Genomic DNA, 12,520 nt, shown 5'->3' with positions numbered 1-12,520 from the left:
GCTGGTCACTCGTAACTGGCCAGCCAAATAATGTAAATAGAACTTGAATTTCAGGCAGGAATTCCAGCCATTGTAGGGGCTTCCCCAGATTTAGGAAATGCCAGTCTAGTTGTGACCAGAGCTTCAGTATTGAACTAACATCAGGATCCTGATGCATGGGATAAATTTTAGTCTTTATAATAGAGTCATAGAATTGTAGAGTTGGAAGGGACCCCAAGTGTAATATACTCCAACCCCCTGCAATACATATTAATACATATGTTTGCTGACAGAGAGCTGCTATTTGAATTAAAATGTTGTCTAAATACCTCCCTCCCCCGCACCCAAATGGCAAGTTTGATATCCATTCCTCATACTTGCTTATAGGGTTATAACTCTTTTCATCCAGGCCTCGTCTTCCTGGGCCAGATAGAAGCGGCCTGCCTGCCAGGCAAGGAGCAAGTCCAATAATAATCACAGCCGCTGGTCTCAGGTTCTGTGCAGCCTTGGATTATAAATACATTTATAATAAGCAGCGAGTCTCCTGCTTTGATTTTGTTTCTACCAGCACAAATAGGATTGCCTTGGGTTACCTTTCCTTCCTTTTCTTCTGAGCCTCCAGAGGGCATATATATATATATATTCAGTTAATAATAATAATAATAATAATATAGAGACACACCAGCTAGTCCCCACAAGTTATTCTGTAAGCAGAGAGAGAATCTGCTTTAACCATTGTTTGCTAGTATGGTGACTTCAGCCATGAAAGGGAAATTAAGCTACCAGACAGCTGTGATAACTTTTATTGCTGTGGCTGTCTGATGCAGAGCTAGCAGGGGAAGAAATCCACAGAAATATGGTCTCCCTGATGTCCTCCTGTGCTTTGCTCTCCAGAGGGCTGAGCACAGTTCAGCAACATAAGCTGTGGTTTTGCTCTTGGTTTGGGCTATGAACATAATTAGGGTTAAGGCAGCAACTATGCTTGTTGCTGATTCTGGTTAAGCATCATATACATGCTAAGTAAACTGTGGTTAGAGCTACCTCCTTGCTTTCAGGGTACCAAGTAGTTATTGTGAATGTCTCCTTATACAAGTCCTAAGAAGTGGGGAGGCTGATATGCTGAGTCACCATAGGTTTGCAATCTTAATCAGGGTTAAGGTAACAAACCATGCCTGGAGCTAACCATGGTTAAATGTTGCATCTTCACAAGGCCTATATGACCCAAGTTAAAGGTAGCTTTTTCTTTTGCTGTTGCATTATGTGAAAACAAGATACCAACCTGCGGCCTTTGCTTCCCCTCTAGACTGTGTCACGGCCTCTTACATTCCCATCAAGCCCTTTGAGATGCAGGGCCAGGATGACAGCATTACGGTCGAAGTGGAAGAGTTTATCCCTGAGATCGCCAAGTACTGCTTCCCTTTCACCATCTACAAAAACCAGCTCTACGTCTATCCTTTGCATTTGAAGTATGACAGCCAGAAAACATTTGCCAAGGTAAGCTTGAAAACAACAGAGCCAGGCCCACAGGTTTATTTATTTATTTATATTTGCAAGTTTGAAATGTAGCTGAAGAACAATTCAGTAGCATTGAACAGGGAGTGGAACCGCCTTGTGGAATGGATGGGGGAAATGCAGTCGTATTGGACCGTGCTGTTCTGGTGCCACAGCAAGGCAGGTCAGGACTTGCAGCACCATGGATAGCTCCAAGTGAGTGACTTGTTTTGAAAGAGGCCCAAAGCAACATTTCTAGCCTTTGCTGCCAGATTACCTCTCCCAGGCAAAGTCCCTTACGGGGAAAACTTGATTTCTTCAAGGGACAACCCTCTGACGTGAAGATGAGACTTTTCTCCTATGTTCCAAAGCTCCGTGTGGGACATCCGTCCCATGTGATACAGAAGCTGCAGTTAGTGCAGAATGCTGTGCCACAATTAGTGACAGGAGTGAGACTGTCAGCATATGAAACCTTTGCTGGGAGACCTCCACTGGTTGCTGATTTGCTGCCAAACCTAGTTCAGGGTGAATCTGTTAGAATATAAGGCCCTTGACAACCTGAGATATTGTCACGGACTGGTTGCAGAAGAATGTTGGGAACCCTCAAGGGAAGAAACCTCGAGGAGTGGTAGTGGGAGAACAATGAGTGGTCACAGGGAGAAGAAGCAGAAGATGGGGAGGAGAAGGTGTCAGAAGCTGAAGAGGTAACAGGGTTTAGTGAGCAGTGAGAATCTGTGGCAGATAGAAGTCCAGAATCAGAGGCAGAAGCTGAAGCAGGAGAGGAGGGAGGCCAAGAGGCAGAGAGGAGTCTGGCTGGGGAAGAGTCATGAGTATCTCCCCCTCCTGCTGAAACAAGCTCCCCTCTTCCCTGGTCTCCCAGAACCAGGAGAGGCATGAAGAGGGCAGAAGAGAAGCTAGCTTCACGCAGGTACAATCTCAGATTGCATGGGGAAAACCCTGGAGAGAAAGGGACTTAGACACCTGTTGGAAGGTGGGGACCTTCAGTCTCAGCAACTGCTGCATGGGGTCAAGACCAGCAGATATGGGTTGCTGGGCTCAGACCTGACACTCCTTTGCAGATCATGTTTTTGCTAAGAAACAGTTAACTCCAGCTTGCTCTGTGTAGTTTCCTTCTGGCTTGCTCCTGTAAGATAATCACCCTACTCCAAATATGCTCACTCAGCCAATCAATCTGCAAAACTGGCACTGTTACAAGTGCCACAAATCAATATTTTTGAATGGCAGCACCCACACTTTGGAACTCCCTGCTTATTGACATCATAAAGGCACAAAAAAAAAATCATTAAAAAAATTCAAAAAACCACCAGCCCCAGCTGGCATGACCAATGGTCAGGGTTGATGGGAACTGTAGTCCAGCAACACCAGGAGGGTACCAGGTTTGGGGGTGGTTGTCATAAACCCTTGGAAGCAGAGACAGGATTAGCAGATTTTACAAAATCTATTATTAAACAAATAATTTAAAAATGGGTTCAGCCTGTTAAATTTGCAATAGTGGAGCTAGAATCTTGTGGAGCAGAAATGTATATGTATGTGTTTGAGTGTGTGCACACAATCATAAAATCAGTTTTGGTTTGGGGGAAGGGTAGGGAAAGATGGATCTGTGCAAGAAAACATTTTCTCAGAATCCAACCATTCTCCCAACTACATGTAGGCAAGGAACATTGCTGTCCGCATGGAATTCAAAGACTCTGATGAAGGGGACGCCAGAGCTTTAAAGGTAAATTTCCAGTTGCTCTTCACTCATGTCCTGCTTGTGGTCTTCCCATTGGTGCCCCTGGTTGGCCCCTGTGAGAACAGGATGCTGGACTAGATGGGGCTCCTTTGGCCTGATCCACCAGCCAGGCTCTTTTTACATGCTTATGCTCAGAGCATGTGAGGGGCAGTGAGGTTGGCAAACCTAGATTGCAAACTTTGGCCATGCCGTTACATCACTGCTAAACATGTATGAAGTTACCTTTGTGGCCAATTCATTGCATGACCAAACAATGCCCTTTTAGGTGTGTTCCTCTTACCACCCCTATATTTCTATTATCTCTTGCAGTGCTTCTATGGCAAGCCTGGGGGGCCCCTCCTGACATCAAGCACCTACACTTGTGTGTTGCATCATAACCAGAATCCAGAGTTCTATGATGAGGTAAGAGAAAAACCCAACACATCTTCTCTGAGGAATTTAAGCATGAGAAAAGGGGCTTGAGTGACTTGGCAGAGTTTTCTGGAAGCGCAGGGAAGTCATAACAAAATGTGGTATTCGCTAGGGAGTCGACATTCACGGTTTGCATTCTAAGTTGGGTCAACTTTCAAATGCTTATATGTGAATTCTTTATGTGTTAGATAAATGTATAACCTGCTCTTTGTTTAAAAACAAATCCCAGATTGGGTTACAGTAGAGACAGTATAATAGCAGATTGCATCTAAAATGTGTTCAGAGGTGACCCATTAAAATCACTGGGTCTAGGTTAATGGCATTAGGATCATTGGGTCTCTTCCAGAAGATAAATTCGATTCAGTTAGCTGTTGAAATTTGGCTTACTGAAGTTGCACTTTCCAAGAGAATACAAGGGCTGAAATGCAGCCACTGTCCTAGCTCCCCACTGCTCTGAATTTTGCAGTGCACACCTGCAGCCAAGCGGTGTGTCTGGAAATGCAAAATTACTTGTGTGAAGGGTGCATATGGATTGTTGGGTCAGATTAGTCATATTGATTTGTATGCTGTTTGGGGGGATAGATCACTGTATTGTGCCGTATGTATGATAAAAAGGAGACACACCTGGGTGAAGGTGTCCTCCTTTGCTTGTCCCTGTGCTGGTTTAAGTTTGTTGGTCAACTTTTCTAATAGGGCAGTTTCCCATACGTTTTGGTACCAGCGTCCAGTGTCTAGTTATGATGTTTCTAGCTGCTGAGAGTAAGTGACTTGTTATGTGAATGTGCATTGTTGTCTTGGAATATATTTAACAGGGAAGATTCTGGAGTTGCTTCTATTACTTGTTTTGTTATTTTGCAGATTTCCTGCACCAATGATATAAAAAAGGATTGAATTTTCTGGCATTCCCACCACATGTGGAAGCATGAAGCGTGTGGAGGTGCAGCCTCTGTAGCATTCAGATGAGGTTCCCGAGTGTATTGGCACCAGCTTCTGTGGTGTTAGGTATCATCTGTACAGCGAGTTCTCTTCTTTTGCCTGAGATGGATTTAAATGGTGGTTTAGACCACATTTTTGACCATTGGGTGGAGTTTATTTCATATCCTATGTCATGCTCCCATTGATCTTTTATTGTGGTGAAGGGGTTTGTAGTGTCTTGGAGTAGTATTTTATATATTGCAGATGCCACCCTTTTGCTGTTACCTTCTGTTCTTAGGAAGAGTTTTTCAAAGTTAGTCAGCTGCCTGGTGGCTGCTGCTTCCGTTGCTGGGTTGTTCAAGAAGGTGTGTAGTTGGTGATGGGTCAGCCGGAGTATTAAAGTATCCCTTAGTTTGCCTTGTATTCCCCATGTTGATATGGGGTTGTCATTTTTGTAAAAATTGGTTAGGCAGTATAAGCCTCTAGCTTGCCAGGTCTTTATTTGGATGCTTTGGGATGCCTGGTGCAAGAGTAGGCAATGGGCCTGGGTAATTAGTGGGGGTGGGAATGGGGCCAGTTTTCCTGCTTTCTCCTTGCCTGCTTCAAACATAGACAGTGTGAACCTGTTTAGTGTTGTGGGAATTTTCCTTCATTTGTTTTGCAGGAATGGATACTCTGCAGTGGAGGCCGTTTTTTGTTGTTTCTATCTCCATGTGCACCCATTGTTTTGTTTTACCCTCTAGGAAGTATGGGATTATATGTTGCACTTGGTAAGTGATGTGGTATAATTCTGTGTTGGGGATTCACCATCCTCCTTCTGAGGAGGGGAGGTGCAGAGATTTGGAGTTTGTTCATGGCTTCTTGTGTGAGAAGATAAATGGGTGTAGTTTTTCTGCTAATTACAGACTTGGGTTGGAGGAATCCAGATTGGAAGGGTTTGGAAAAGGTAGCTTAGCTTCAGGAGGGTTTTCATTTTAATCATGACTATTTTATCTGGGAGGGTAAAGTTGGTTTTACTCCATCTCTTCATGCCTTTGTTGATTTTCTTTCAGAGATTGATTGCTTTGAGGGTATAGTTTGTTGAAGTTTCTAGTTATTTGTACCCTACGGTATCTAAATTTGGTGTGGCAGAGTGTTATTTTTGTGATGTTAGTAAATTCTTTCAGGCTATGTTGAAGTGCATAGCCTCAGATTTTGTGAAGTTCTCCTGTAGACCTGATATCATTGCGGAGGTGTCAATATCTTTGGTTAATGTGGTTGGTGTGTTTATGGGGTCTGGGGTTGTGACCAACAGGTCATCTGCAAAGAGCCCGAGTTTGTAGGTTTTGCCTTTTTTTCCACCCCCTTGATATCAGGGGCTGTTCAGATTTGGATTGCTTAGGGTTCAAGGGTCAATATGAATAAAAAGAGGGACAATGAACATCTTTGTTTTGTGCCTCTTCGAATTTCTACGTTGTTGGTATCCAGATTGTTGATTCTGATTTTCACTGAAGCCTTAGAGTAAATTTGTTAAAGGATTTGTAGGAAGTTATGGCCGAATTTCAAGCTGGTTAATACTTCTATTAAGTATTTCCATTCAAGACAATCAAAGACTTTAAGGATGTCTAGAGACATGACCATCAGTTGGAGTTTGGTTGCTTTGCTGTGTTCTGTCAAGTTTAGTGGCCTAAGACCATCAGCTATGAGTCTTGCCGGACCTGTACTCTGCCTGGTAGGCTGGTCACTTCTACCTGGCCCAGGTGGGCAGGGACCAAAGACTGTGTCCAAGGCTGCTGCTCAGTGCCTGAGACCATCAGCTCCTGGGTGCCACCTACTTTCTGCCTCTCTCATGTCCTCGGGTGCCTCCACTGTTGCTTTTGGAGACTAAAGCTATTGTTGACAAATGTGACACCTAGGGCCAGGCAATGTATTGCTCATCCAAAACTGGTTTGAAGTCCACATCGTGGCAACAGTTTCATATTTGATGTCGCGATATATCGTGAATCATGATATGTATGCTCTATGTAAAAAGTCTAGATGTGGGAAAAACCATGAGGCTGGTCCTCACTTCTCTCGTGATTCCTGCCGCCCCTGTGACTCTCAGCCTTTCCCTCACTTCTGCAGGGGGTAGCGAAACACAAGAGCTAGAGCTGAAGGAAACAGCCTATCCAAGAACTTTCCTCAGCAAAATAGATACCATGGGCTTCTTGTTTTAAGCGTAGACTCCAGGCTGGTATGTGGTTGAGGGAGGCACCGGTCTGAACCAGTTATTTACTTCTGAGTTAACAACAACAACAACCATGCCCTGTTGTTTAAGCCTTTTTCCTCCCTTCTCCCCTTCTTTCTCTCAGTGTCTGTTTCTCCCATGTGTCTGTTAGGGAACATTCTCTCACCTTGCCTCTGATAACTATGCTACTAATTACTTCTACAGGTCTAATTTTAGAGAATTCATGCTAATTTTAAATTTATCTGTATCTAAAGTAACAGTTGTAACCAGTGATGTAGCATGGGTTTCTCGCAACTGGGGTGGAACAAGTGTTTGTGCCCTCCTTGTGGACGGGGAACTTGGAGTGGAGACGCACGCTGGGAGGGCGCTCATGGAGCCCTCACGGAGGGTGAACAGAGCCTATGGGGATCTGGCCATAAACTTTTCTTGGAGACCGCCCCCTGGAGCACAGACAGGAGCATTAAAATAAGCTGCTTTCAAAAGTTTGGGGTGGAAGAGGGTTGCTGGTGGCCTCTAGCTTGCCTGCCTTCTCTTCCTTCCCTATCCAGAGACATTATGGGAAAACTCATTGGGTGTCTGCATGTCCTTTCCAGTTACTCAGCAATTAAAAAAACCCCCAAAAACATTAAAAATGGGAGGGCAAATGGTCTGGGCATGCACCTAGGAGTTGCATGAGGTTGCCATGGTGCCACACTGGGAACTCCAGGTGGCCATTTTGTCCAGAATATACACATAGCCAAGTGTTGGCTGTGTCCCTAATATGGTTCTCTTGCATTTTCAGGCGGAATGCAGATAAACAATGAGAGAAATGTGCTTGTATAAGAATGCTGTTTGAATGTGCACAACACAGTGTGACTTAAAATGGCACAATGGGTGAAGCATCAGGGCTTAGATTGAAATATTTTGAAAGTAGGCCATGCTGGAAATAGATGTCCATTGGTACTGAGTAAATGCCAATATTCTCCCAGGCTGCAGAATAGAAAGAGAGAGAAAGGAAGCAGGGTTATTCTATCACTGCTCCTCAGAGCTGCTTTTGGGTTTCCCGCATCTGTCACCTAGCAGCAGTCGTTCCATCAAGCTCCCTGCACTTTTTTCACTCCAACTGGTCATTATAACCTTAAGAACTAGTGCCTGAGCCTATTGCTTTCCTCCTTCCTCCTCATTCCCTTTTCCTTTTATGTCCTGTCTTTCAGATTTTTTTTTCATTGATCTGTAAAACTGTTTTGGAAGCCCTTTGGCTCCCATACGTCCATGCTGGAAGTGTATATTTTGCCGAATTTCCTTTAAAATAGCTCAAAAACTTTATTTATTTAGCCCAAAACAAAAAAAAAGTTAAATAACTTTGCCAAAAAAACTCAACTTTTGTGTCCAGACTTCCACTTTTTGAAATATGGCAACCCAACTAAAGGCTGGGATAAAACAATTCATAAATAAATAAGTCAATGTACTGCACATATCCCTAATATATTCTGGCCAAGTCTTCACCTCCACTTTTAGAAAAGTCACCAGCTGAAAGTGGAAACACCCAAAGAATTAAATAAAGGTAAAGGTACCCCTGCCCGTACGGGCCAGTCTTGCCGGACTCTAGGGTTGTGCGCTCATCTCACTCTATAGGCCGGGAGCCAGCGCTGTCCACAGACACTTCCGGGTCACGTGGCCAGCGTGACGAGCTGCATCTGGCGAGCCAGCGTAGCACACGGGACGGCGTTTACCTTCCCGCTGGTAAGCGGTCCCTATTTATCTACTTGCACCCGGAGGTGCTTTCGAACTGCTAGGTGGGCAGGCGCTGGGACCAAACGACGGGAGCGCACCCCGCCGTGGGGATTCGAACCGCCAACCATGCGATCGGCAAGTCCTAGGCGCTAGTCCCACAGCGCCACCCGTGTCCCTCAAAAATTAAATAGACAATAAATAAACTTCCCCCCATTTATTTCACTTGCCTATTTCCTCGTAAATAAAATTCAGCAAATAAAATTCAACACCAATCCATAACAATGTGGATATATACATGTGCAAAACATTTCGTGCATATTTAAATGATTTATTACACAGAATGTCCCAATGAACTCAGGCAAAAAGAGAATCCTACCACCCATAGCTAGGAATTGGGAATTTGCCAGGATTGGCAGCCCACGGCCAACAGTTCTTTTCTAAATCATTTTTAGTGAAGACAGTTGGGGAGGAGCAGTTTTGTGCTCTATTAAAAATCTTAATCTCTGATTGAGATACGTGGTGAAAGTATTGCCTTCATTATAAAAAGAGGCAGTGTGAATTAACTGGGGAAGATCCTCTCCTGCATCGGAGTTTCAGTTCCTTCCTGCTTTGCCCTGGCTGGAGGCAGACCTATCCTAATACATCTACCTTCATTATCTAGAGATCGGACTATACCAAATAAGTTTAACTAGGAGGGGTGGGGGGTGGCCCGAATTGGGGGGGAGCATTGCATTACACCCTGGAGCAGACAATACTAGGACAGATGAGGAAATAACCTGACTTGGTACAAGGCAGTTTTGCACATTAACAACAACCACCAAAACATCTGTTGCGTGTCAAAACCCCTCCCACCAGAAAGAAAGACACAGGACACGATGTTTAAGTTTTAATGGGCATGAAATGGCCACAACTTTATTGATTAGAGGATTGAAGGTATTGGCCCTAGGCATTGGCTCCTATCAGCTACCCGGGATGATGACCGGGAAGGGTTAACACGAACCGTGGGAGAGCCTGTTGAAGTACGCCAACTAGGATCCCACGGGTGTCACCGCTTGGGGCGTGCCGGGGGCCCTTACCAAGCTAGGTTTCGGACAAGACAACGCCCCTCGGAGTCCTCTACCGGACTACCCCATTTCCTGGGGGAAGGTGATGGCGTTCCTTGCCCCCCATCCATTTGCATAACAATAGAACCCCAGCCAATGCCTAACCGCCAATACGGGGAAAGTTGTGACGTTTGCTATGAGGTAGGCGAAAAAACCAAATGGCAGAAAGATTGCCAACTTGGAAAAATTCCTACCAGGCCCCTTGCGGCGACCAACCGAAGTCCATAGCAAGGTCATGACGACCTACGGCTGCCTAAGTATCTAAGGGTGGGTGGGATGGGCAAAAAACCTCTCAGCTGGTCGGGAGTGAAGAGGGCGGACCCTGGGCATGCCCGGCTTAAAATACATAAAGCCACGCCTCCCCCTGGCCTGCCGATAGGCGGCCAGGGTCGCGGGCACGCCCAGGGATTCCCCCAGTTCTCGCGGGGGGCCAAGGACAGCCCCCGCGCCTGGGGGGGAGGGGCTAGACCGCAACCCCCTCTCCTCCCCAGGGTCGGAAATGGCTTTGCGTGTCAAAACCCCTCCCACCAGAAAGAAAGACACAGGACACGATGTTTAAGTTTTAATGGGCATGAAATGGCCACAACTTTATTGATTAGAGGATTGAAGGTATTGGCCCTAGGCATTGGCTCCTATCAGCTACCCGGGATGATGACCGGGAAGGGTTAACACGAACCGTGGGAGAGCCTGTTGAAGTACGCCAACTAGGATCCCACGGGTGTCACCGCTTGGGGCGTGCCGGGGGCCCTTACCAAGCTAGGTTTCGGACAAGACAACGCCCCTCGGAGTCCTCTACCGGACTACCCCATTTCCTGGGGGAAGGTGATGGCGTTCCTTCCCCCCCATCCATTTGCATAACAATAGAACCCCAGCCAATGCCTAACCGCCACTCGAGCAAAGCTCGCCGCCAATACCTTCAAACCTGTAACCAACACCTAGCTCCTACTATGGAAACCCCTGAACCCAGGACCTAATCCCTGCGATGATATCACTCAACCATAAGTTGTTCCCTGCATCGGACAGATGCACGCCATCCCTTCTGTAGAGGGCCTCGTTGCTGAACTGGATGCCCGGGTGTCTGATGACAAACCCGCCCAGAGCTGCCACTCTACGCTCCACCGCTCATTCTAAAACCTTTCTCGCCTTGTTAACTCCCACTGGGCTCACGCAATCTCTCCATGTCCTCCTCTCAAGCAACGAGGACCAAATTATCGTAACTTGTGGGTATGCAATTATCAGCTCGGTCAGATCGTCGAAAATGTGCCACCTCAGATCGATCGCCTTGCGGTATGCCAGATCATTTTCTCCCAATTGAATCACTAGGGCATCAGGCGGACCCTCAGCCGCAGCCCTTGCCATCACCACTGGTTTGAATTCACTCCAGCGCATCCCTCTTCGCGCTATCCAAACCAATTCCACCCTCGGATGTAAACTCAGGTTGCCGCCCAGCCCGGTTCTCAAGGCATGACACTTGGCCCAGTGCATGATACTGTGGCCCACCAACCAAATGCGCAGTCTCGTGGATTCTGGAAAGCAAATAGACAAGTGGACGCAGGTCAGGGGTATATCACACAGTCACAAATTGCTTCTCACATAGGCTTTGTACGCGTTCGATTTCCACCTCCCCAACTCCTTTATTCTCTCGGCGGGGAGCCCCATGTGTACTGCAGTAGTAGCTGCGCCAATGCGGAATGAGTGAGCAGCAAATTCAGATGCCGGGAAACCGCACGCCGACAATGCTGACCGCATAACCCTCGTGAACTGGTGTCTAGTGAGGCGGGATCCATCCGCGTGTATCAGAAGCGGACCAGGGCCGCTAGGCCTAAGGTAAAGAAAACGCCTCGTGTCCCGGACCGGACAAGGGCCCTTCCCGTGAGCAGCCGGCAGCTGGAGCAGGGCCCCCTTGCCTTGCTGATCTGTCTTTGAGTTCCGAACCCGCACTATGAGATCGTTTTCAGAAAGGGTCAGGTCGCTCATCAAAATTCCCCTCTGAGAGTGGGTGGCATCCCCTTCGCATACTACCTCACCTACGCGTAGGGCGCCAAAGAAGGCAATAGAGAACGCGGCAGAAAATAAGCGCGCTTCGTGCTTTGACCAGCAAATCTTTCGCAGAGCTTTGTGAATCCTAAACAGAATTTCATATGTTACGGGCCGTCTCCTGTCAACGCAAGGGGGGTGCTGCCTGCGCCATCCCTGCAGAGTTTTGCGCACAATGAAGGCTGCGCAGGGGTCCCTTTCGAAGAATGTTTTACAGAAGTACGAGATCCCTGCTGAGTGGATATTGAGCGTCTTAGGAGCCCTGCCTAACTCCTTCATGTGTGCCAAATAACGGAGGACCTCTCTGGTTGAGGGAATGGTGTGGTAACCCGAGCCAGGGAAGCGTGCGCGAAATCTTAAAAAATTGGCCCACGCCTTCTTGTACGATCTCATTGTGGACGGGGCCACTGCACCAAATACTCCCTTCATTATATCTCGCTCCCAATCCTCCAGAGATGTTCCGGGAAAGGCATCGATGATTGGTCCGCCTCTGGCGCTAACGAGCGGAAGCGCTCCATCTGAAAACGAGATAGAGCGTCCGCGATATCATTATTAATGCCAGGGACGAACTTGGCCGAAAAGTAAATATTCTGTTCTAAACACAGAAGGACAAAAGCACGCAATAGATTACCCACTCTGCTGGACCGTGCAGACTGTCTAGTGAGGACCGCAACGACTGCTTGGTTGTCGGTGTTGAAACAAACCCTGTGATTGCGAAATTGATCCGCCCACAAGTGGACAGCTACGACAATAGGGAAGAACTCCAAGAAGGTAAGGTCTCGGGTAATGGGCTGACCTTGCCACTCCAAGGGCCACTTTTTGGCACACCACTGGCCGCGGAAATAGACACCGAAACCTACAGACCCAGCTGCATCTGATTGAACTTGGAGATCGGCATTAAGTTGCAGGGTA

The 12,520-nt window shown here is 46.8% G+C and overlaps 1 protein-coding gene across 3 annotated transcripts in view; it reads left to right on the top strand.

Annotated features, from left to right (window-relative positions):
• The window catches only part of DOCK11 (dedicator of cytokinesis 11), a 169,723-nt gene that overhangs the window by 52,977 nt on the left and 104,226 nt on the right, over positions 1–12,520 (top strand). For all 3 annotated transcript variants that reach the window (XM_081846723.1, XM_081846725.1, XM_081846724.1), the window contains exons 17-19: positions 1,283–1,473; positions 3,143–3,208; positions 3,533–3,625. In XM_081846723.1, coding sequence (XP_081702849.1) covers positions 1,283–1,473; positions 3,143–3,208; positions 3,533–3,625 — 350 coding nt within the window. The remainder of the gene's footprint in view (positions 1–1,282; positions 1,474–3,142; positions 3,209–3,532; positions 3,626–12,520) is intronic.

The sequence above is a fragment of the Podarcis erhardii genome (assembly GCF_964252035.2).
Source record: "Podarcis erhardii genome assembly, chromosome: Z".
NCBI classification, from domain to species: domain Eukaryota; kingdom Metazoa; phylum Chordata; class Lepidosauria; order Squamata; family Lacertidae; genus Podarcis; species Podarcis erhardii.
Note: the sequence above shows the minus strand (reverse complement) of the source record. Positions and strands in the feature narration are given on the sequence as shown.